At 37.1% G+C, this 26,310-nt stretch overlaps 1 protein-coding gene across 6 annotated transcripts in view; it reads left to right on the top strand.

Moving 5' to 3' along the window:
- The window catches only part of PRKCI (protein kinase C iota), an 80,575-nt gene that overhangs the window by 20,326 nt on the left and 33,939 nt on the right, over positions 1-26,310 (top strand). For 4 of the 6 annotated variants that reach the window (XM_082394060.1, XM_082394056.1, XM_082394055.1 and 1 more), the window contains exons 3-6: positions 18,953-19,042; positions 20,730-20,780; positions 24,393-24,478; positions 25,742-25,882. In XM_082394060.1, coding sequence (XP_082250186.1) covers positions 18,953-19,042; positions 20,730-20,780; positions 24,393-24,478; positions 25,742-25,882 — 368 coding nt within the window. Of the gene's footprint in view, positions 1-13,674; positions 14,098-18,952; positions 19,043-20,729; positions 20,781-24,392; positions 24,479-25,741; positions 25,883-26,310 lie in introns of those variants that run through there. The other 2 variants (XM_082394058.1, XM_082394059.1) reach the window with 2 other exon arrangements.

Raw genomic sequence — 26,310 nt, 5'->3', positions numbered from 1 at the left:
AGAAAGTTAAAACAATTTATGGCACAACTACATTGAATGAGAGCATCCCTTCACTCTTGCCTTCACCAGCTTCAGATTTTTTGAAAATCTAGCGAGCTAGATTTGTATTTTAAATTTTGTACTACTTAAGAGTAAGCTGAGTTTTCTCATCTACTTTTTGACCTTCTCTATCTAAAGGTTTGTTTAAATATTGTTAATTATAAATGGTGTGGATATTTCACAGTATGTCTTCAGCCTGAAAATGAGACTATATAATTTAGCACAGTGCATAGAATATAGTTAGCATAGGGAGTTGCCTGGTGGTCTAGTGGTTAGGACTCGGAACTTTCACTGCGGTGGCCTGGGTGCAGTCCCTGGTAGGGGAACTGGGATCCTGCAAGCCACACAGCGAGCCCCCCCCCCCAAAAAAAAAGAGAAAGAAGAAAGAATATAGTTAACCTCAATAAACTGGTTCTTACCCGAGCCAGTGTTATTTTAATCCTGTCCTGATCATTTCATGTCATTTATTTTCCACTTAGGGTCTTTTCATTCAGTGGTTTTCAAACTGTAGTACACATAGGAATCACTAGATAATGCTTTTTTTTTTCAGAAGTTTATTTATTTTATTTATTTATTTTGGCCGCACTGCACGGCTTGCGGGATCTTAGTTCCCTGACCAGGGATTGAGCCCGGGCCCTCAGCAGTGAAAGCGCGGAGTCCTAACCACTGGACCACTGGGGAATTCCCTAGATAATGTGTTTTATTAAAAGAAATTGGTTTAGAGACAGTCCATTTAAAATTTTTATAGTACATTTATACTTTGTATTGTCTTTGCCTGGAGAGTTCTGTTCCCAGACTGCCTCATGGCTGTCTCTTTCTTGTCATTCAGGTCTTAATTCAAATGTCATGTCCTCCAAGAAGCCTCTTAACCCCTATTCACTTTGTATCTTATTTGTATGGTAGAATGTAAGCTCCAGGACAGCAGAGATCCTGTCTTTTCCATGGAGTTCCAGTGCCTAGAGCAGTACTCAATAGTAGCATGCTCAAAAAATATTTGTGAATTGGTAGCAAGCCTTTCCACAGTTACTTTTATGTCAGTTATTGGAGATTTAAGCATTAGGAGTTGCAGTTTATTCTGTTTTTTCTTAACCTAATAGTGTATTTTAATTAACAGATTCACATAGTAAATTAAATTAATTCTCTGATGAAACAGCCTTATCCTTTTATAGTGTAACTCATAGTTCTTTCTCTCTAAATAGCTATTAAGTGTCTTGATTTTCTGGGGAAACTATAAAACTGTAGCCTTTGCCTCATTCAAGTAAAGGTTAAACTTTTCATTAAGGTCTGTTGATTCCCGTGTGATCCTTTTTACACTGGTGAATTCTGATACCAGTCTTTTCTTAATTTTAGGCTTACAGAGCCAGTAGTAATTATTTTTCAGCTCCTTGCAATTATTTTTCAGTTGTAATTTTTCATCTTTATTTTTAGCCATGTAGGCATTGGGGCATGCTTATATGGAGAAGAAATTTCCTCTAGGATCAGTGGAAGACAGGACTATAATTTGATTTCTCTGGTTTATGAGAAACATTGTTCTAGAAGCTAAACATTTAATTGTGGGATTTTATATCAGAGCAAATAAAGATCATACTTCATTTCTTTACACAGATTTATGACAACCATTCTTTTTCTTTGTGTTCAAAACTAGTTTTACTGATTTGTTTTGATGTGCATGTGGAAAAACTGGTTTGCTTAATCTAACTAAACATTTTAGAATGAATAGTATTTTGTAACAATCATATCCTCGTTCTCATATGCAGTGAGAGTGTGGGGCAGGGCATGATAAATGTGAGTTTTTAGTTCCCTATATAAGTGTGAATGTTCTTCCTTAAGGATGTACTTTAAAAATATTACATCTAATATTGAGTATTTTCTAAATTTCTAATTCTATAATTTCTAATTTATTCAGGGTCTGAATACCCGGTTTAAACTTAACTGTGTCACTTCTCTTTTACTAGACACTAGTAATTTCTGTCACTAGCCTTTGGGTATTTTGTTTCTTGTTAAAGTTTTTATTGAGAATAATGCATGCTTTTTAACAAAAATATTGATTTATTTGAAGGAAAATGTGTCTCTGGAGATCTTCAGACCCCCAGAAATAGCTGCTATGAACGAATTTATGGTATCTCTTTCTGTGAATATACAACTAGAAGGTATAGGGTAACAATTTTTTTCTGTCTTACAAATAGACTAATATTATACAAGCTGTTATTTAACCTGCTTTTTCCCTTACCATCTTGTAGATAGCTTGTTATATCCGTGGTTTTTTTTTTTTTTTTTTTTTTTTGGCCACACCACGCGGCTTGTGGGATCTTAGTTCCCTGACCAGGGATTGAACCCAGGCCCTCAGCAGTGAGAGCGTGGAGTCCTAACCACTGGACCACCAGGATATTCCCCATATCAGTGCATGTAGATTTATCTCGTTCCTCTTAAAGGCTATGTAGTATTATATAACAATGTTGTACCATAACTTATTTAACTAATCCCCTTTTGACGGATATTTGGATAGTTTGCAGTTTGTCAAAAATACTGGTGCAGGGAATATCTTTGTGCATGTATCTTGGGGACACTTGTACTATATTATTTGTAAATTCCCTGAAATGGAATGTGTCCTTGATGACAGGTGGTACCTAATTGACCTCCAAAAATATTGTACCCCTTGTTATACTTTTACCAATAGCATTTGTGAATTCCTTTTTTTTTTTTTTTTACACCCTGTAAAGGACTATGTGAGGGAAACAGTTGAAAATATAGGTGACTTGCAGAGTGGGAGAGGGTATTATTTGGATATAGTTCTTTAATTCATGTCCTGTTGACTCTAGTAGGTGAGTTTCATGGAAATTTCAAATGAGTATAAACTTTCTTTGCCATAAAGAGCATGGAGTGTTTCTGGATTCTGGGAGGTTAAGCTTCTTCCTGACTTGCATTATAAAATCTGATTTGATCGTGGGGGGAAAAATAGAGTGCCAAGATGCAAAAAAACCATACTTAGGATGGCAAGAAACATACTTCTCTGATGTGATGTTTTCCAAACATCTTCAGTCTGGTGTAATTTTAGCTGGGATGTTAAGAACTAAAATAGTAAATCATCCTTCATACTTTTTTTTAATCGCCAGCACTACGCACTGATAGCGGTAATCATGTCAGACAGAAGCAGTGAGGGAGAACTTTTTGACTGAATGTATATTCAGTGTAACTTCAGTTATTTAGATAGCAGTGTCGTGGCTCCAAACCTGAAAATTCAAAAAGGAAAATCAACATCAATAAGAAAGAAAATCCGAGCACCTCTGAGCAGATCTTGTTTTGTAACTGGTATTTTCCTTCTGCTTGGAGAACTTCCTTTACCATTTCTGCAGTGTAGGTTTGCTGGTAATGAATTCTTTTCGCTTTTCCGTATCTTTACTTCTCCTCTGGAAATAGCTTTATTGAGGTATAATTAACGTACAATAAACTGTACATATTGTACGTACACTATTTGATGAAGTTTGACACCCAGGAAGCCATCACCACAAGCAAGGTAGAGAACATACCTATGACCCCTGAATGTTTACTTCTGCTTTGCAATTCCTCACTCCTGCTCCTCCATTCTGGGCAACTACTGATCTGCTTTCTGTCCCTATAGATTAGTTTGCATTTTTGGTCTGGCTTCTTTCACTCAGCATAATTATTGATACATGTTTTGTGTGTATCAGTAGTTCTTTTTTTTTTTTTTTTTTTTTTGCTGAGTGGTATTCCATCATGTGGATGTACCACAATTTGTTTATCTGTTCATCTGTTGATGGACATTGAGTTTGTTTCTAGTTTTGGGCTATTATAAATAAAGGTGCTATGGCCATCACATACAAGTCTTTGTATGAATATATATTTCCTTTTCTCTTGGGTAAATACTTAGAGGTGGAATGGCTAGATCATATGGTAGGTATATATGCTTTTTTTTTTTTAGTGAAACAGGAAAAGAAAAATTTGAGGAGATGAGATATGGGGTACTGCAGTCCAGGCATGTTCTCAGGCAGATGGTTTTTAGAAAGGAGTTTATATGGAAGTTGAGGAGATGGATACCTTTAAAAAACTGTCTATGCCTGGTAGTCCCTGGAAAGTCTTTCTGTACTCCCAGCGGGTAGAGGACCCCACGAGAAGATAGCTAACTTTAAGAAGTCCCCAAGCACTTCTCTTAGCTCTGGCCTCTGCCCCAGCTCCATGCCCCAGACATTCTGCCTAGTAAATTCTGGCTGCTATCATTTCTATACCAGGCTGTGGTGATGCCTGAAAGGCAAAAGGATCAGACTGGGGCCCACCTGAGAGAAACCGCTTACAGTGGTGGGGTGGGGATGTGTTGAGAGGTGAAGCAAGAGAGACCATAGGAGTCCAGCAGGGCACCAGGGCTCTCAGACATGCTCTCAAGCATGCTCTGGTCTCTGCGAAGTTCTGTTCTTCTTGCTGGCAACCCCATCTCCAGCTGCATTGTCTTCTTTCCCTCTGTAAGAGCCAACTACTACCATAGAATAAGTTTATAGTCTAAACTGTCTTCGCACTCCTATCCCTCCACCCCCAAGCAACCATTAATCTGTCACTTTTTATATGTATACGTGACAAAGTATAGTGTTTTTATGTACCTTTATTTATTTTATTTTAGTTTTTTGGCCATGCTCTGCGGGTTGAGGGATTTTAGTTCCCTGACCAGGGATTGAACCCCGGGCCCACTGCAGTGAAAGCGCTGAGTCCTAACCACTGGACCGCTAGGGAATTCCCTTTATGTGCTTTTAAATTTATATCAGTGGCATTATTCAGCACATATTTTGAAACTTCCCTTTTTTTTTTTTTTTTTTTAACTGGGCCTTATGTCTTGAGGTTTATTCATGTAGATGGAGAACTAGTATATTCCTTTTTAAAAATTCTTTTTAAAAAAATTGTCGTAAACTATACATAACACAAAATTTTACCATTTTAACCTTTTTTTAAAAAAAATATTTATTTATTTATTTGCTGTGTGCGGTCTTAGTTGCGGCAGGCAGGCTCCACAGTTGCGACTCATGGGCTCCTTAGTTAGGGCTTGCGGGCTCCTTAGTTGTGGCACGTGGGCTTCTTAGTTGCAGTATGCGAACTCTTAGTTGTGGCATGCATGCAGGATCTAGTTCCCCAACAAGGGATCGAACCCAGGCCCCCTGCATTGGGAGCGCGGAATCTTATCCACTGCGCCCCCAGGGAAGTCCCCATTTTAACCTTTTTAAAGTGTACAATTCAGTGACATTTAAGCACATTCAGAATGTCATGCAACCATCCTCACTACCCATTTCCAGAACTTTTTATCATCTCAAACAAAAACTCTATACCCATCAAACAATAACTCCCCTCCTCCAGCTCCTCCAGCTCCATTCCCACTCCTCCAGCTCCTGGTAACCTCACTTACACTTTCTCTCTCTATGAATTTGCCTTTCTGTCTCTATGAATTTGTCTATGAATTTGCCTCTAGGTCACCTTTGTTTTTTTACTTTTTGTTTTTTGGGGGGGGGTTTGTTTTTTGGTTTTGGTTTTGGTTTTCTTTGGCCACACCACACAGCTTGTGGGATCTTAGTTCCCCAACCAGGGATTGAACCCAGGCCCAGGGCAATGAGAGCGTGGAGTCCTAACCACTGGACTGCCAGGGAATTCCTGAGGTCATCTTTGTTTTTGAAAGATAATTTTGCTGGGTAAATAATTATAGGTTGATAATTTTTTTTCATTCAGTACACTGTTTTGTACTGCATTGTTTCTGATGCAGAATCTGCTGTCATCTTTACCTTTGTTTCCTTTATGTAATGTGTCTCTTTGGCTGCTTTTAAGATTTTTCTCTTTGTCACTGGATAAAGCAATTTGATAATCATGGACCTTAGTTCAGTTTTCTTCATGTTTCTTGTCTTGAGATTTATTGATCTACTTGGATCCATGGGTTTATAGTTTTCATCAAATTTGGAAAAATTTTGGCCATTATCTCTTCATATACTGTTTTCTGTCACCAGATTCCTCTTTCAGGGACTCCAGTTACATGTATATTAGGCTTCTCAAACTTGTCATAAAGCTCACTAACTCTCTGTTCTTTTATTTTTTTCCTTTTTCAGTCTTTTCCTCTGCATTTCATTTTGTATAGTTTTATAGCTATGTTTTCAAGTTCACTAATCTTTTCTCCTGCAATGTCTAATGCGCCATGAATTCCCTCTAGAGCATTTTTCACTTCAGAAATTGTAGCATTATTTCTAGACATTAAATCTGGGTCTTTAAAAATATCTTCCATGTTTACTTAACATGCTCAATACCCATAGCTTCTGAACATATTGGACATAATTATAACTCTTTTAATGTCCATGTTTACAAGTTCTTATATTGGTGTCAGTTTGGGGTCAGTTTCCATTGATTGATCTTTCTCCTGTTATGGGTCATATTTTCCTGCTTCTTCACATGCCTGCTTATAGTTTATTGGATTCTGGACATTTTGACTTTTGCCTTATTGGATGTTGAATATATTTGTATTTGTATAGATATTTTTGAGCTTTGTTCTGGGATGCTCAAAAATAGTAACTTAAATAACCATTTAAGTTACTTGGAAACAGTTGATCCTTCATTGCTTGATTTCCAATATCTTGAACCATTTTTTTTTTCATTTATTTTGTCTAGCTTTTCTGTTGTTTTAGGAGGAGGGTTAAATCCAGTTCCTGTTAGTTTATCTTCTCCAGAAGTGGAAGTTGAGGATGGGCAGCTTGATAGGATAGCACATGCTTCTGTAACCACTGATTTCCACCGCCCAGAAAAAGGAAGCAAGAAGCCGGAAGTCTATTACTATCTGTTATGGGGCCTAATATTGAAAGGATGACCACCTAAATACCATATTATTCTTGGAAAATTTTTGCAAATCTACATTTTAAGCAATGCAACCCTTTAGGGAGTGCTGTGACTTTCAGAAGTGGCATACAGTGTCTTGAACCCAGTATTCAGAGGCAGGATGGCAGTAGGAAGGTCTTGGTGGGAGCAGAGAGTGAATCTATAAATCTGTGGCAGGCTCAAAGATCAGGAAGATCTATCATCTATCTATCATCTATCAGGAAGGTGCTGTCTCAGGCAAATATTAAACGTTGCCAACTTTGGTTTCAGGCTGTGTTGATTCTTTCAAATGTGGGGCACTGAATTCAGCCATATGCTAAATTACCTAATATAACTAGTGTTATATATGTGTGTCATGTTCAGCACCTTGTGAAGTTATCTCATAAATAATTGGATCTTGCATATTTACCAAATGCTTTGAGGTCCACCGCTCTAATTTCTTTGTTTTTATAGGTGAAAAGAAAATGTAAAAGCATTGAAAAAAGAGCAGGCCTGCTGGTTAATATACAGATTTCATTACCTTTAAATTCGTTGAACTGAGCAGATCTCATTCTGGGTGTATGCCTTTTTTAGGATATGAATTTGGACTTTAGTAATTGAGTGGGCTTTGAAACATAGCTTTCTGTCTCATTTTTGTTTCATGATGACTCTACATGGAATGTTCTGCTTCTGAGTTATGTGTCCTGCTTTATCAGGCATTAAGCAGTTGGCCTGAAAAGGTAATCCCTGAACCAAAGACATTCAGTCCAATAAAAACAAAACAGATTTGAGTATACGCAATGTCAGTGATTAACTTTACTTCCACACTTCCTTGTGGTTTTTCAAAAGCATCAATCTCTAGGTACATACTGAAAGCAGATACTTGACCTAGCTTAGGTTTCAACCAACAGCAAGCAGATGCTGGCCTGGCAAAAAGACAATATCTAGCAAAAGAGAAAAATTCATTTTTTAAAATATGGTTATTACGATACCTTTAACACTGGTTAATTCCACTCATGGCTTTTAATCAAAGTGCAATATTAAAAGCCACACCTATAATGAACCAAGCATACTATGAGTCACTTTAAATATATGATCTTTAGTTTTGCCATTATCTTTGCAATGTAGGTAATATAGCCCTTGTTTTAACGTAGGAGAAAATTGTGATGGGATCTGGAGCCTGGGAAAGAACCTGTATGTAAAGTACTGCAGGACACCTCTTTGGGAGATTTTTGATTCTCCTTTTTAAAGTCCTGACTCAGGCATTTCCTAAGAGCGTAATTTATTTTATATGACATTTATCTAGATGATATACAGCTTGTAATGTCTGGCTGATTTTTCCTTTGCTCCAGGAGCATGTAACCATCTAATTAGGTTGATATGAGTTGAGAATACAACATTTTTCTCCAACACACAACTCCTTAAAGGCTTTTCTAGACCTTTGATATCTTGTATATGCCAGTTAAGAATTTAATATTAAGTTAAGTTTTAAAGTTATAAAGAAAACTTCAAAAACTGCATCGATAATCCTATCATCCTGATGCAGAATTGTGTTTATTTTTCATAGAGACTCGTAATCTTTTCAATGATCTTTTCTTAATTTAGTTGTTCATTTTATATGTATTTTGAATGTTTGTGTTGTTTTGTGTTTATTTCTGAAGTTCCTTTTTTGTTTTTCTGTTTTATTTATTTATTTATTTAGGCTGTGCCGGGTCTTAGTTGTGGCATGAGGGATCTTTAGTTGTGGCATGCAGACTTCTTTTTTTTTTCTTAAAGATTTATTTATTATTTATTTTTGGCTGCGTCAGGTCTTAGTTGCGGCATGCGGGATCTTCCGTTGCGGTGCACAGGCTCTTCATTGTGGTGCGTGGGCTTCTCTCTAGTTGTGGCATGCAGGTTTTCTCTCTCTAGTTGTGGCGCATGAGCTCCAGGATGCATGGGCTCTGTAGTTTGTGGCACATGGGCTCTAGTTGAGGCGTGCGAGCTCAGTAGTTGTGGCATGCAGGCTTAGTTGCCCCGCGGCATGTGGGATCTTAGTTCCCTGACCAGGGATCGAACCCGTGTCCTCTGCATTGTAAGGCAGATTCTTTACCAGTGGACCACCAGGGAAGTCCCATGCGGACTTCTTAGTTGTGGCATGCGGACTTCTTAGTTGCAGCATGTGGACTCTTAGTTGTGGCATGTGGGCTTCTTAGTTGCGGCATGCATGCGGGATCTAGTTCCCTGACCAGGAATTGAACCAGGACCCCCTGCATTGGGAGTACTGAGTCTTACCACTGGACCACAGGGAAGTCCCTGAAGTTCCTTTTTGTTAAGATACTCCCAGTCCATTACAGATAGCATTTACTCAATTTTTGTCTCATCTCTTCTTTTTTCTGCAAGTAAGGAAATCAGGGGCCATCTTAAAGAAGTGGTTTACCTGAGGTTGCTCAGAAAGTGAGGTCGTTAAGGTTTGGGTTTTTTTAATTCATACTACTGCAGTAAAATCATCCTAACTGCAGAAGCCACTTGAACTGTGGAAGTCATAATTTGCTGGGTGTTGAATTTGGTTCTATCTTATAAGTTTTTTTGGAAATTTTTGTAGAAATAGGCCATTAGGACATTGAAAGCAGCTAGTGAGTCTAGAGAAAATTGGATTTAGTGTTTAAATTTTTTAAAAATCAAGATGCTTATAAGGCATTCATTGATATCATTCATGTGTGAGATATATATATATATATAGAGAGAGAGAGAGAGAGAGAAAGAGACAGAGAGAGAGAGAGAAAGATATAATATTTCTCATTGTTTAGAAAACAATCTGAGGTGAGCTTAAATGTATTTGCCAGCATGGACTCAGGTCCCTCATCTGGAAAATTAGAAATGAAACATTCATTATATTTCAGATTCATTCTGTTCCTAGAATTCTTTGACTGTTTCATTCTTTGGAATTAATTTAGTCAACTGGCTTGTTTTTCTTTTTTTTTTAAGCTGGCTTATTTTTCTAAGTGGAAGAGTAATTTGCACACTTATTGAAATGTGAAATTTTCATTATTCTTTTTTATGTTGCTTTTCTATTTTTAAACTTTGGCCTGCACTTAAATATACTTCTATAGAAGCGAAAGTTATTCTTTAAAACCTATGTCAAAAAATAGAGTGTAATTATGTGACTTACACTTTCATGTGTGTGGCAAATTGGGAGAAATTTGCATAACTGAGAAAGTGAGTCTGTATAAAAGAATTGCTTTATTTCTTTGAGGCAAGTTAAAACAGGCTTTGCTTTTGGGCTGGAATATTACTTTGTTATCGAACTCACTTTTATAAAAATGCTGCACTAAATATTCTTAAATAGCTTTATTGAGATATAATTTATCATTTAAAGTGTACAATTCAGTGGTTTTTAGTATATTTGTGCAGAGAGTGTACAGCCATCACCAGAATCAATTTACAACATTTTCATCGCTCAAAAAAGAAACCCCATGCTCATTAGCAGTTACTCTCTATTTCCCCCAAGCTCCTTCCCCCACTGTCCCCAGACCTAGGTAACCACTTATCTAGTTCTTGTTTCTATAGATTTGCCTAATCTAGACATGATATATAAAGTATTAATACTTAATCCTTTTTTAATGGTTAATAGTCCATTGTATGGATACCACATTTTATTTATCCATTCATCAATTGATAGACATTTGGGTTGTTTTCCACTTTGTGGCTATTATGAGTAACGTTTCTATGAACATTTGGTTACAACTTTTTGTGTGGACATATGTTTTCATATCTCTTGGATATATATCTAGGACTGGAATTGCTGGGTCATATGGTAACAAATGTTCAACTTTTTGAGGAGCTACCAGACTGTTTTTCAAAGCAGCAACACCATTTTACATTCCCACTAACAGTGTTTGAGGATTCCAGTTTCTCTGCATCCTCACCAACACCTGTTATTATCAGTGTACTGAGTGTTGATCTAAAAAATGGTATATCTGGGACTTCCCCGGTGGCGCAGTGGATAAGACTCTGCGTTCCCAATGCAGGGGGCCTGGGTTCAATCCCAGGTCAGGGAACTAGATCCCACATGCATGCCTCAACTAAGAGTTCACATGCCGCAACTAAGAGTTCGTGTGCTGCAACTAAGGAACCCATATGCCACAACTAAGGAGCCCTGGAGCCGCAACTAAGGAGCCTGCCTGCCGCAACTAAGACCCGGTGCAACCAAATAAATATTAAATAAATAAATAAATAAAAATGCTATATCTATGCAATCTGGTTGAATCATATTGACCTATTTTTCAACTAGTCTCTTAAGATATCAACAACACTAAGACAAATATAAAGTTAGTGTATGAGAGAACGAATAGCTTTCCTTTATAAAGGTAATACTCAGTCAGAAAGTATATTGGAAGAAAAGATTTCATCCATGTAATAACATAAATTTTTTTTTCAAATCTAGGAATAAACTTTAAAGAAATGCATAGAAACCATGTAAAGAAAACTTAAAAAATAACCCACATAAGTATACATATAGCTGATTCACTTTGTTGTACAGCAGAAACTAACACAATGTTGTAAAGCAATTATAATCCAGTAAAGATGTTAAAAAAACCCAAAAACAATTGGGTGCCATAAATAAAACCTGAATAATGGGTTAGGGAGAAGGAACATATAAAAAGTAAACTCCCTATAGATCAATCTGTAAAGAGCACAGTTCCCCCCAAAAATTCTAATAGGGTTTTTTAAAAACTGGCAATTTCATCTGGAAAAATAAATGCTCAAGAATAAATGGGGGGACTTCCCTGGTGGTGCAGTGGTTAAAGAGTCCGCCTGTCAATGCAGGGGACACGGGTTCAATCCCTGGTCCTGGAAGATCCCACATGTCGCGGAGCAACTAAGCCATCTGCCACAATTACTGAGCCTGCGCTGTACAGCGTGCGACCCACAACTACTGAGCCTGCATGCCACAACTACTGAAGCCCGCACGCCTAGAACCCATGATCCGCAACAAGAGAAGCCACAGCAATGAGAAGCCCGCACACCACAACGAAGAGTAGCCCCCGCTCGCCGCACCTAGAGAAAGCCTGCACAGCAACGAAGACCCAATGCAGCCAAAAATAAATTAATTAATTAATTTTAAAAAAAGAATAAATGGGAAAATTCTGAAAAAGGAAATGTAAAGACGGAAGACTTTTCCTAATTCTTTATATTGAAAAACATCATAATCACAGATATAGAAGTAATAACTGAGAGAAAATATTCGCAACATTTACAAAGGATTGCTTATCTCTAATATAAGATAATTAAGTCAAAAAGAAATAGATGAAGAATCTACTTAAAAAGGTGGAAATAGCTAATTCATAAATGACAAAAATGCTCAAGGATCACTAATAATTAAAGAAACAAAGATTTTAAAATAAGACATCGGTTTTCACCTATCAGATTAGAAAATAGTTAAAATTTAATCAGTACCTGTAGGGGTTAGGAAAAAAACACTGTTGGTTGAGTGTGTATGTCATAACCTTTTTGGAGTTACTATCCAAATTTTGAAATAATTGTAAAACTTTTAAATGGGCACACTTTGAGCCAGTCATTTCTATTTCTATGAAATTATCATGAGAAATTATTCAAGCACAAATATTTCAGTTCAAGAATATTTACTATATTATTCACTAATAAATAAGGACTGAAGTACTGATACATGCTACAACTTAGATGAACCTTGAAAACATTCTAAGCAAAAAAAAATCTAGACATAAAAGACCACATATTGTGTGATTCCATTTATATGAAATGTCCAGAAAAGGCAAATCTGTAGAAACTGAAAATAATCAGTGGTTGCCTAGGTCTGACAGTGGAAGGAGAGGTTGGGGGGAAATGGGGAGTGACTGCTAATTGGAAGGGGTTTTTTTGAGGAGGGGTTATGAAAATGTTCTAAAATTGATTATGGTGGTAGTTGCACAGCTCTGTGAATATACTAACAACCACTGAACTGTACACTTCAAATGGGTAAATTGAATGCTGTGTGAATTGTATCTCAATAAAGCTGTTATTAAAAATTAGTAGATTATATCTAGCATTTTTTAAAAAATGTGAAACATTACCCCCTCAAGTAAAGCTTTTCAGAAGAGGTGGCATTTGTCCTGGGTCTTGTAAGATACACAGGATTTCAAGATTCAACTTGAAAGGTGGCAGGAAGGTGTTTGTAACATAACAAATCACCTCAAAGCCTAGTGGCTTTAAAAAAACCCCACCCTTTTATTTTATAGTCTTTTTACACTTCTGTGAGTTGATTGGCTCTGCTGGTCTCACTTGAGGTCTCTCATGCAGTAGCCATTGGATGGCAGCTGGGTCTGAAGTCACGTGGAGGCTCACCTGGGATGCTAGCATAGTAGGTTCTCTTTCTCTCTCTGTGTAGTCTCGGGGCTTTTGCTCTCAGAGGCAGCTGAACTTCTTACATGGTGACTTAGGGCTCCCAAAAGCACAAAAAGCAAAAGATGCCAGATGTTTATACGGTGGAAACCTAGAACTGGCACAGCACCACTTTGTGGCTTTTTAGTAGTTAATATAGTGATAGAGCCAGTCCAACCATCACCATCATCCATCTCCAGAACTTTCTCATCTTCCGAAACTGAAACTCTTTACCCATTAATTTTACCCTATAAAGTTACTCTTTACCCAATAAATCCTCATTCTCCTCTCTCCCCCAGCAAATGGCAACCACCATTCTACCTTGTTTCTGTGAATTTTACTACTCTAGGTACCTTATTGAAGTAGAGTCATACAATATTTGTCCTTTAGTAACTGGCTTGTTTCACTTACCATAATGTCTTCTAGGTTCCTTCATGTTGTATCATGTGTCAAAATTTGCTTCCTCTTTTTTTTTTCTATTTTATATATACTAGTGTGTATCTGTTAATCTCAAACTCCTAATGTATCCCTCACCCATCCCTTCCCCTTTGGTAACCATAAGATTGTTTTCTTTTTTTTTTTTTTTTTTTTGGCTGCGTTGAGTCTTCATTGCCACGCACGCTTTCCTTAGTTGCGGCGAGCAGGGGCTGCTCATCGTTGCCATGCGGGGGCTTCTCATTTTGGTGGCTTCTCTTGTTGCAGAACGTGGGCTCCAGGCGTGCAGGCTTCAGTAGTTGTGGCGCATGGGCTTGGTTGCTTTGCGGCATGTGGCATCCTCCGGACCAGGGGTCGAACCCATGTCCTCTGCATTGGCAGGTGGATTCTTAACCACTGCGCCACCAGGAAAGCCCCGTAAGATTGTTTTCTATGTCTGTGAGTCTATCTCTGTTTTGTAAATAAGTTCATTTGTATCATTTTTTTAGATTCCATAAATAAGTGATATCATATGATATTTGTCTTTCTCTGTCTGACTTCACTTAGTGTGATAACCTCTAGGTCCATCTATGTTGCTGCAAATGACATTATTTCATTCTTTTTTATGGCTGAGTAATATTCCTTTGTATATACATATACCACATCTTCTTTATCCATTCTTCTGTCGATGGACACATAGGTTGCTTCCATATCTTGGGTGTTGTAAATAGTGCTGCAGTGAGCACTGGGGTGCATACATCTTTTTGAATTAGAGTTTTCATCTTTTCTAGATATATGCCCAAGAGTGGGATTGCTAGATCATATGATGACGCTATTTTTAGTTTTTTGAGGAACCTCCATACTGTTTTCCATAGTGGCTGCACCAATTTACATTCCTACCAACAGTGTAGGAGGGTTCCCCTTTCTCCACACCCTCTCCAGCATTTATTGTTTGTAGACTTTTTCATGATGGCCATTTTGACTGGTGTGAGGTGATACCTCATTGTAGTTTTGATTTGCACTTCTCTGATAATTAGCAATGCTGAGCATCTTTTCATGCGCCTGTTGGCCAGCAGTATGTCTTCTTTGGAGAAACATCTGTTTAGGTCTTCTGCCCACTTTTTTTTAATACATAAATTTATTTATTTATTTATTTATTTATTTATTTATTTATTTTTGGCTGTGTTGGGTCTTCGTTGCTGCGTGCGGGCTTTCTCTAGTTGCAGCAAGTGGAGCCTACTCTTTGTGGTGCGCAGGCGTCTCATTGGGGTGGCTTCTCTTATTGCTGAGCGTGGGCTCTAGGCGTGTGGGCTTCAGTAGGTGTGGCACGCAGGCTCAGTAGTTGTGGCCCATGGGGTCTAGAGTGCAGACTCAGTAGTTGTGGCGCACGGGCTTAGTTGCTCTGCAGCATGTGAGATCTTCCCAGACCAGGGCTTGCACCCGTGTCCCCTGCATTGGCAGATGGATTCTTAACACTGCGCCACCAAGGAAGTCCCTTCTGCCCATTTTTTGATTGGGTTATTTGTTTTTTTGATATTGAGTTGTATGAGCTGTTTATATACAACTTCCTTTTTAAGACTAAATAATACTTCTTTTGTATGTACAGTCATCCCTTGGTGTCCACAGGAGATTGGTTCTAGAGCCTCCCAGGGATACCAAAATCTGGTTATGCTCAAATCCCTTAAATAAAATGGTGTAGTATTTGCACGTAACCTACGCACATTCTTCCATATCCTTTAAATCATCTATAGATTACCTATAATACCTAATGCATTGTAAATGCTATGCAAATAGTTGCCAGTGCATGGCAAATTCTAGTTTTAGTTTTTTTTGAACTTTCTGGAATTTTTTTTTCAAATATTTTTGATCCAAGGTTGATTGACTCCACAGATTCAGAACCTATAGATATGGAAGGCCAACTGTATATACCACATTTTGTTTATCCATTCATCTGTTGTTGGACACTTGGGTTGCTTCTACCTTTTGGCTGTTGTGAATAGTGCTGCTTTGAACATGGGTGTACAAATATCTGTTGGAGTCTCTGCTTTTAGTTCTTTGGAAGTATACCCAGAAGTAGAATTGCTGGATTATATGGTAATTATATGTTTTATTTTTTGAGGTTGCTACATCATTGTACATTCCCACCATCAATGCACAAGGGTTCCAGTTTCTCCACACCCTTTCCAACACTTGTTATTGTCTGGACTGTTTGTGTGTGTTTTACAAAACCTTATTGGTTTGAAGTGGTATCTCATTGATTTGCATTTTCCTAATGATTAGTGGTGTTGAACCTCTTTTCATGTGCTTATTGGCTATTTGTATATCTTCTTTGGAGAAATATCCTTTGCTCATGTATTTATTTTTGTCATTGTAGAGTTGTAGGAGTTCTTTATATATTTTGAGTATTAATCCCTTATCAGATGTATAATTTGCAAATATTTCCTCCAATAGGTTGTCTTTTCACTGTGCTGATAGTGTCCTTTTACACACAAAAGTTTTTAGTTTTGATGTTGACCAATGTATTATTTTTTTTCTTACTTGTGCTTTCGGTGTCACATCCAAGAAATTGTTGCCAAACCCAGTGTCATGAAGCTTTCTCCCTGTGTTTTCCCCCAATAGTTTTGTAGTTTTAGCTCTTGCATTTAGGTCTTTGATCCATTTTGATTTAATTTTTATTTATTATATAAGATAAAGGTTCAACTTTATTCTTTTGTATATGGTTATGTTTGGATATTTTATAGTGAATTTTTGTTAGTTTATATAGGTTTATAATGGTATTATGATTATATTAAGGAGTTTTTATCTAGCGTTATAGGGATTTGCTCAGAATGACATGGTGGAGGAGGATAAGTGAGTGAGTCCACAGGTGAAACAGGATTTTGTAATATGTTTGAAAATTTCCAAAATAAAAAGTTAAAAGAAGAGTTGGGGACTTCCCTGGTGGCACAGTGGATAAGCTTCCGCCTGCCAGTGCAGGGGACACAAGTTCGATCCCTGGTCCAGGAAGATCCCACATGCTGCAGGGCAACTAAGCCTGTGCTCCACAACTACTGAGCCTGCACTCTAGAGCCCGTGTGCCATAACTACTGAGCCTGCGCTCCATGACTACTGAAGCCCGTGTGCCTAGAGCCCATGCTCCACAGTGAGAGAAGCCACCGCAAGGAGAAGTCCACACACCACAACAAAGAGTAGCCCCTGCTCACCGCAACTAGAGAAAGCCCGCTCAGCAACTGAAGACCCAACGCAGCCAAAAATAAATAAAATTAAAAAAAAAAAAAAGAGTTGGTAGATCTTTAAAAAAAAGAGTTGGTAGACCAGGGGAATGGTGTTTAGAAACCCAGACACAAAGTTTCTGTAAATAGTCAGTGGATAACTTTGTTCGATGGTATAGCGAGGTCAACCAGAGTAAAGACAAAACATGCCATTGATTTCAGCAGCTGCTTCCATGACGTTAGATACAGCAGTTTTAATAGTGTTTGGACTAAAACCTGATAGCAAAATTTTGAGAAATGCTTGGAAGATAGGAACGTGGAGAAAGCAGGGTGGGTTCACTCTTGATAGGAAGAAAAGCTATTTCTAATAAATCTAAAAGATTATAAATCTATGATGTAAAAAATACAAAAGAAAAGTATGAAATCAAATTTCAAAGGCCCTGTCCCTTTTTCTTCCGTTTCTTCTCACTCACCCCCTCGTTTCAGTCTGTAGTTTACTCTTGAGACTTGTGGCTACAGAATGAATGGCACCCTGGGCAGGAGAGAGGTTAGTGAGAGGGAGACTCAAACATGCCTTTGCCTGAGAAGAGCTAGTGGAAGGAAAGAAAAAATGAAGATGGAACTGGGGAGGACTAGTGGAATAACGCCCAGAGAAGATAAAGGGAAGGAGAGACTCAGTGTCCAAGTTGGAGAAAAGAACAGAGGCACTCATTTCTTTGAGTCAACAGGAAAGGAAATGACTTCACTTTTCTCTCTGAAGTAGTAGACCGAGTTCCCTGCTGAGAGTGATTGAAGTTTGGATAGGGTTGATGGCATCTCTTGGTGTAACCAGTAACCACAAGAATGAGCAAAAGAATGTCAGCGTTGAGGACGCAGCTCAGGCCCAACTATGTTCAAAATGACTTTTTCATTGAGGAATGCCATTGTACAGGGGGACGTGCCATCTCATTGATTTCCAGGGATGACTCAGTTCACTGATGACTCAGTTCACTGGCTGGTTGACTAAGGGAGATGTTTCTTCCTTGTCCTCTCTGTGTGTAAGTTTTTTGTTTTTTTTTTTAATTTATTTTGGCTGCATTGGGTCTTCGTTGCTGTGTGTGGAGCTTTCTCTAGTTGTGGCGAGCGGGGGCTACTCTTTGTTGCGTTGCGCGGGCTTCTCATTGCAGTGGCTTCTCTTGTTGCATGCAGAGCACAGGCTCTAGGTGCGCGGGCTTCAGTAGTTGTGGCATGCGGGCTCAGTAGTTGTGGCTCGCGGGCTCTAGAGCGCAGTCTCAGTAGTTGTGGCGCACGGGCTTAGTTGCTCCGAGGCATGTGGGATCTTCCCGGACCAGGGCTCGAACCCGTGTCCCCTGCATTGGCAGGCGGATTCTTAACCGCTGCGCCACCAGGGAAGCCCTCTGTGTGTAAGTTTACTAAACTAGGCATTTACATTTAAAAGCAATCAAGTAGGACTGCTCTTTAGTCCAGAGTACTTTAGTAGCTATGCTTGTTTTCTGTGAGCCTCTTGAGCAGGCTCTCTGGTGAAGGAAAAATTTGACAAAATGATTAAATAGAGACCTCCTCTGATCATATTGTGGCGATTAAACCACTTTCACTTCCTCTTTTGAAGAAACAGGTAACAGAAAACTTATCCCTGGCCGTTAATCATGTTGCAGTGACAATCAAAAAAAAGAAAGAAAAAGAAACCCAGACACAGAGTTTCTATAAATAGTCAGTGGATAACTTTGTTATAACTTTTTTTTGCATTGACAATCTAAAATGTGGTCAGGGTAGATTCTGTTTGCTATATTTTGAATGTAAACTTCATCAAGAATTAAATGGTTTTATACATTTAAAGTTTGGTATCTGTGAACCAACCAAACCAAAATGTAATATTTTGTAGAAATAGGAGTGGAAGTTATGTTACCTACTTCAGAGAATAGAATTGTCTAAATAAATATCTCAAGTTTAGTCCTTGTCAAATATTTCTCTGTAAGTATGAAATTGTTTTTCCTCAAGATTTTATGTAGTAGAAATTGTTTACTGGTCACATGTAGAGGATTTTAAAAGTGAGCTTTACGTTTCCTTTTTATATTTTTTAGGAGACCCATGTACAGTATCGTCTCAGTTGGAGTTAGAAGAAGCCTTTAGGCTTTATGAGCTAAACAAGGATTCTGAACTCTTGATTCATGGTAAAGGAGTAGTCATTTCCTACTCTTCTAGAACTATACTTCTTTAAAAACATAACCCTGTATCCTTAACCATTTAAAAACATGGTCCTGATGTCATTTTCTTAACCTGTATCCCTCATTTCTATGTAATTGTCCTTGTTCAGTAGTATCTCAAATGCTAGAGAAGACAAAATCGATCAGCTTCTTATAATCTTAGGAAATTTCTTATTTGTGTATGCCTTCTTGGGTATTAAACTGTGATCATCTCAGTGTTTTACAGCAAAGTTTTAGCATAGAATTTAAGAATTGAGGGCCCAGTAGAACCTAAATCATCCCCTTGCGGTTTTGTAATGTACGCAAATGATGATTTCCAAAGGTAAGATATCTTAAATGTCCTTTCTTTTGTTTAAGGGTTAACTGTGAAACTATTTATGTAGTAATCATAGACATTAGTGTGTTAAAGGTCAGCAAGCCTGAGAGGTGGGTAGTTGTATAGAAGGAGAGACCTAAACTCAGCCATCATGTAACTGGTACATTGTAAACCTGGGTTGTAAATCTAGGTATTCTCTTTCCAAATCTGTGTTCTCCTCATTCTGCCATGCTACCCCTCAAATTTTTTAGGTCACGTAGAATCCACTTAATATGCTTAATATAACTGCAATACATTGGCAGTATTTCACATAACATTTTTGGGAGCCTTAGGAGACTAGACCTAGGGAACTCTTTACAACTTGAAACAAATATAAATCTCCCCTCAATATAATGACTTATTTCAATACCTTGTTATTATTCCTTTGTACTTTCCTTTACAGTGTGATTTTTTTTTTTTTAAATAGTTTGATTTTTGTCTCCCTGCAGAATTTGACATAGTGACTCCCATGGGATTCATACTCTAATTTGTTGAGATCCTGGAAGAATGTTAGAAGTCTTCCTTTGGTCATCTCTGTCTAGAATAAAACTACAGTGAATGTTTAAAGAAATTATTTGTTTTAAGCTTTATTGCTTTTTATGCTATATCAGAGATCTGTTTTCAGAAGTTAGCTTATATTTCAACTTTTAAAAATATTCCAGGAACTGTGTTTCCCATACTCTGGGCTCAAAACCATGTCCTTTTTTGTACATCACAGACTACAAAGAGTTGACTAGATGTTCATAAATGTACGATTTCATTATATTCTATCTCTTTATAAAAATGTTTTGAATTAGCATTTTTATAAATCTATAGTTCCTAAGACAAAACTTACATTTTTGGATTTGGGTACTGTTTTTAATGTTAATTTAGTCCTAAGTTTAGTATACATCTTTAAAAAACTATAGTGGCTTATGTTTATATTTGTATACACTTTGTAATTTTAATTCTTCATCGTAGCAAATTTGTCACTACAATGAGGATTTAAGGAAATAGTTAATGATTTCTCTAATGACCAAAAAAAAAATCAATTAGTGATGTAATAAGGATTGGAATGAGTAATCTGAGCTTCTAATGCATTGTTTATGGATGTTCGCTTTCATAAGAATTTCTTTTATTATAGCCTTGTTGGTAAAATGGGTCCCTTCCAAAAATAGTACTGACCATATGTTAAGTATCTTGTGTCAAGAGAGGGTCAGGTTTAAATTTAGATCAATTTATGTGATATTTGAATTTAAAATTCTGTGTAATTTGTATGTTTTAAATATGATGTATTAATTTTAGTTTGTTGTTTTTCAGTATTCCCTTGTGTACCAGAACGTCCTGGAATGCCCTGTCCAGGAGAAGATAGTGAGTGTTTATATACTTTATACCTTTGAATAGAGTTATTTATGATACAGTGGCACAAGAGAAATCAGAAATAGAACTTTTAATTCATTTGATTTCTTTTCCATTCTTCAGTCTAATTTAGCGTATATTAGTAAACTGCCTAAAGTCTCTACTTTTCCCAAATCGAGATGAGGCAGTTTTAATTGTTTTTAATTTTTAAAAAACATATATTTATTTATTTATTTATTTGGTTGTGCTGGGTCTTAGTTGCAGCAGGCAGGCTCCTTAGTTGCGTCTCACCGGCTATTTAGTTGTGGCATGCAGACTCTTAGTTGCGGCATGCATGTGGGATCTGGTTCCCTGACCAGGGATTGAACCCGAGCCCCCTGCATCGGGAATGCAGAGTCTTAACCACTGTGCCACCAGGGAAGTCCCAAAATGAGGCAGTTTTTAATTACAACTTACTGACATAATTGTCTATTGTGCATTTGAAAGGAAAATTAAGTTGATTTTAAGTCCTTTCCTGTTTGTTTGTTTTTTTTAATTAATTTTATTTATTTTTGGCTGCGTTGGGTCTTTGTTGCTGTGCTCAGGCTTTTCTCTAGTTGCAGCGAGCGGGGGCTACTCTTCGTTGTGGTGCGTGGGCTTCTCATTGCGGTGGCTTCTCTTGTTGCAGAGCATGGGCTCTAGGCGCATGGGCTTCAGTAGTTGTGGCACGTGGGCTCAGTATTTGTGGCTCACGGGCTCTAGAGCACAGGTTCAGTAGTTGTGGCGCACGGGCTTAGTTGCTCCGCGGTATGTGGGATCTTCCTGGACCAGGGATCGAACCCATGTCCCCTGTATTGGCAGACGGATTCTTAACCACTGCGCCACCAGAGAAGTCCCCATTTCCTGTTTTTTAATTTTGGAACTTTTCAAACCTATGGAGAAGTTGAAAAAATATAAAAACAAAGATACCCATATATCTTTACCAAGATTCACCAATTATTAACATTTTCTATGTTTGCTTTATCTCTGTATCTGTGCACACACATGCATACATGTATATACATAACAAACACTTGTTTTATTTTTATTTATTTTTTTGTGTACCCTTTGAGAGTAAGCTGACATGACACTTCACCTCTGAATACTTTAGCATGCATCCTTAAAAATTGTTATGAAACTTTCTTTTGAATGTCTAAGCTAGTGGTTAACATTAATAAGATGAATTGAAAGAGGCAACTATTTGGTCTGATGGAATTTGAAAAAGTTTATATGTATATATTTATATATATAAATACATATGTGTATATGTATATATATTTGATATATATCATATATATACCAAATTTGAATTTGATGTATGGTATAATTTATAGGTTGTAGATATTAGGCAACTCATTTTTATTTGTGGTTTCTGCACATATCCATGACTTTAGAAGGAATAGTAGTAAATGTTTTGCTTTGTATTAAGTGAAATAGCTCTAAACTTTTAATTCTGTAACTCTTCATGCAACTTGGTGAAAAGGAAAAATTAAAGAACTGGGTGTTTGTATATAGAGTTGAGTGAGGGCTATGTGCTTTAGAGGAAGGTGGGGAAACATAAGGAGTGGGTAGGCCTCTGAAGCAATAGTGAAAAATTTAGGTTTGGATTCAACTAGGAGTATTTCATTGGGTTTCCAGTGGCAGATGGATTACAGCCAGTGCGGGCTGCCTTCACAGAGGTGTTGGAGAAGCAGCTCTCCTTTGTCCAGGCCAGAGTTTTCAAAGACTTGCCATTATAGCGAATCTTGGTTGCAGAGTCCGATCTGCAAATCTATTATGGGTCTGTAGCACACTTCCCAGATAAAATGTCTTTTCCTACCTTTTCACTGTATTTCATGCCCACTTTCCCACTTTAAAATTTGCTGGTGGGGAGTTTTACACACTCCTCTCCTCTCCTCTAGTTTAGTAATAATTAATATTACTAAACTAGAGCATGGAGGAAAATTGATAACCATTAAAGTGATCTCTTGGCTCTTTTAATTCCTAGGCAACATTAACATGTTTAAATTTAAGATATATCAAGTTGTAGTTCATGAAAGTTTCTGAAATAAGATGTTCTTTTAGGTTAAGATATTAACAAACTTTCTGCTTTGGTTGCTCCTAACAGAATAAATAATTAAAAATAAAAGCATATATATTTCAGGTTCTGTATTATGCTATCTCAGGATTTCTAATTCAGAGTATTTCACCTGTTTCTTTCTATCTTAATTTTAAATAGTAGACCCAGTGCTACATTTGCTTTAAAATGAGTTTAGAGGGAATTCCCTGGTGGTCCAGTGGTTAGGACTCTGTGCTTCCACTGCAGGGGGCATGGGTTCGATCCCTGGTCAGGGAGCTAAGATCCCGCAAGCCACGCGGCACAGCCAAAAAAATAAAATGAGTTTAGAAACCTAATGGAATTTCCACAGTGATTACTATTACTGTGGGATGACTAATAGACAATCTATATAATAGTGATTGACTTACCCAAAATTACACCGGTGGACTTGATTTGATCTCATGAAACCTCTTTGTTTAGGGAGTGTATTTAGAATAGTTAAAGATATAAAAAAATATAAAAACCATTGCATAAAAGGTTGTTGCAAAGAGAATATTCTTGTGGTTACAAAATGTCCCTTATACGGTATTTACAAAAATGTACCTTTACAAAGAAGAAAACTAGCCATCACTGCCTTTAACAGAGTGATTGAACACGTAGTGGGAGTCAACAATCTCACATTTGTATATTTCTTGATGAGATGCAGTAAGAAATATACATCACCTGTGTATTATTTTTGCCAAGTTATTTAATACTTTTTATCTGGGAATCCTTTTTTTAATCTGGGAAGTGTGTTACAAATCCATAATAGATTTGAGTCTAATGAGGAAACAGACAAATCCAGAATGTTGGTCATGATATAAGACATCTTCCTAGACTCTTTCAACATCATGAAAAGCAAACAACAACAAATAAGATAGAGTGAATGTTTTAGCATACATTAAAGAGACAAAAAATGTATAGTAATGAAATTTAGTGCCTGAATCTTGATTGGATCCTGGAGAGAAAAAGAAAACTATGAAAGACACTTTTCAAGCAAATAGGGAAATTAGCAGATGAAGTGTATATTAGGTGATATTTAATTAATGTTAATTTTCTAAGACACAATAATGGTATTGTGGTTAAATAGAATTAGGGGGAGTGTCCTTAATCTCAGGCAATGGTTACTTAGGTATTTAAGGGTGAAGTGTTATGATGTCTGCAATTTATTTGTAAATGATTCAGAAAAAAAAGTGTATGTGTAAATAGAGAAGAAAGCAAATGTGGCAAAATTATAGTAATAGATAAATGTAGGTGAAGGATGGAGATGTTTATTGTTCTATTCTTTCAACTTTTCTGTGGGCTTAAAATTTTTTCAAAATTAAAAGTTAGGGGTCAATTAAAAAACAGAAAAGCCTAGTCTCTTGATGACTGTTTTATTTTTTCACTTTCAGATTTTTATCAATATGTATTTTTTTCCTGAAATGAATATCATGAAAAAAATCACAGACAATTATAAAATGACTTTATATTCACACTTGCTCTTTTTTTTTCTTCTTTTTTTTTTTAAACTTTTAATCTCTCTTCAGAATCCATCTATCGCCGAGGTGCTCGCCGCTGGAGAAAGCTTTATTGTGCAAATGGCCACACTTTTCAAGCCAAACGTTTCAACAGGGTAAACCTTAGTTTGCTGAATATTGATAATTTGAGAAATCTGGGTTTTTCCTCTCTACTGTTATTCCTTTCTAAAGGAGTAAGTAGGGTGACCTAAAATTCCCAGTTTGCCTGGGATAGTACATCTGTTATCTTCAGGTAATTTTTAATATCTTCTCCTTTGACTCATAAAAATGTTCCAGCTTGGATGATTAGTTATATGGTTACCCTAGCTGTAAGAAAGTTGGATGTTTTTTAGTATAATTCAAGACAGCCAGAAAATAAGCAAGGTTTATTTTGCAAACCATTTACTGTTGTAAATTTTTTTTAGTTTTCCCTGTTTTAGAAAATGATAATTGCAGACATTTATCTAGCTTTTAGTATGTACCAGGCACTTTGCTGAATGCTTGCCGTATAGTGACTCATTTAATCCCTGCCACAACCTTGTGAGAGAGGTACTATATATTTCCATTTTATAGATGAAGAAACTGAGGTGCAGGATGGTTAGATAACTTGCCCAAGATGACACGGCTAGTAAGTGGCAGAGCCAAGGTTTGAGATCAGTCTGTCTCCAGAAGTCCATGTTTTTAACTACTCTTGATAACTACAGTTATCCATTTCCATTCTAAAACTCGTGCTGTGTTCTCAATTCATTAATGTAATAGAAGCCACCGCCCGAGGTTTCCAAATTCCTGTTCCCAGTAGCACTGATATTTAAAAAGCTTTGAAGTGAGAAGTCACTTTAGGTGTTGCTCTTTAAGAGAGCAGTGGTGACCTAAATGGGAAGGAAATCCGAAAAAGAGAGGATATGTGTATATGCATAGCTGATTCATTTTGCTGTACAGTAGAAACTAACACAACATTGTAAAGCAACTATACTCCAATAAAAATTAATTAAAAAAAAAGGAGCAGGGCTTCGGTTTGACCTCTGAACAGACTGATAGGTTTATGTTTGCTTGGGAGTCCCTGCACAGCTTTTTCTGCCACGTGTTTTTCAAGTTTAATTCACTTTTCCTATTGTCCTTACTCTGAACTTAATTAGGTGAAGACTGAAAATTCGTGGACTTAGGAAACAACATGGTTGCAAATTTCAGTCTCTTTAAAACAAGCTCTCCTTTCTGTTTATTTTCCCATGACCATCATAGCTTTGGAAAAGTTATGTATGGTGAAGGGAATTGAGTTAGAGAAGAAAGCCACTTACTTTCACTATTTCGTGAGCAAACTGTTGGGAAATGATTATGACCTTTTTTTTGTTAATAAAATACTGTTGAATTACTTTCTCCAGCGTGCTCATTGTGCCATCTGCACTGACCGAATATGGGGGCTTGGACGTCAGGGATATAAGTGCATCAACTGCAAACTCCTGGTTCATAAGAAGTGCCACAAACTTGTAACAATTGAATGTGGGCGGCATTCTTTGCCACCGGTAAGACACTGTTGTCTAATTTTTTTTTATAGAGCATTTTTGATAACACTGCTAGAACAGAAGGCTAAAATAGGGGGGTGTTAAGGAATCACAGCTCAACAGTGTTGTTACAGAATGTGGGTAGGAATACTTTAGGAGTCCAGTTAACATGTGAATTTTGGAATTGTTATTACAAATTTGTTTGTAGGACATGGTTAACTTCTTTGTTTGACCTGCTACAAAATGATTTGGTCTAAATTAGGAAAATGTAAGGAGAACCATTTAAAAGATATTTTTCTCTTCTTTAAGCTAAACTCTTTAGTTTATAGCTCCCATTATTCTAGCATCTATACTAGGCAGAGATCAGGTGAGAAGAGTCAGTCATGTTTGCTATGTAAAGTGTGAGATTACTGGTGAGTTTTTGCATTTAAAATTTTTATTTTTCACTT

This window comes from Balaenoptera borealis (genome assembly GCF_965194805.1).
Source record: "Balaenoptera borealis genome assembly, chromosome: 5".
NCBI classification, from domain to species: Eukaryota; Metazoa; Chordata; class Mammalia; order Artiodactyla; family Balaenopteridae; genus Balaenoptera; species Balaenoptera borealis.
This window is presented reverse-complemented; position numbering and strand designations above follow the sequence as displayed.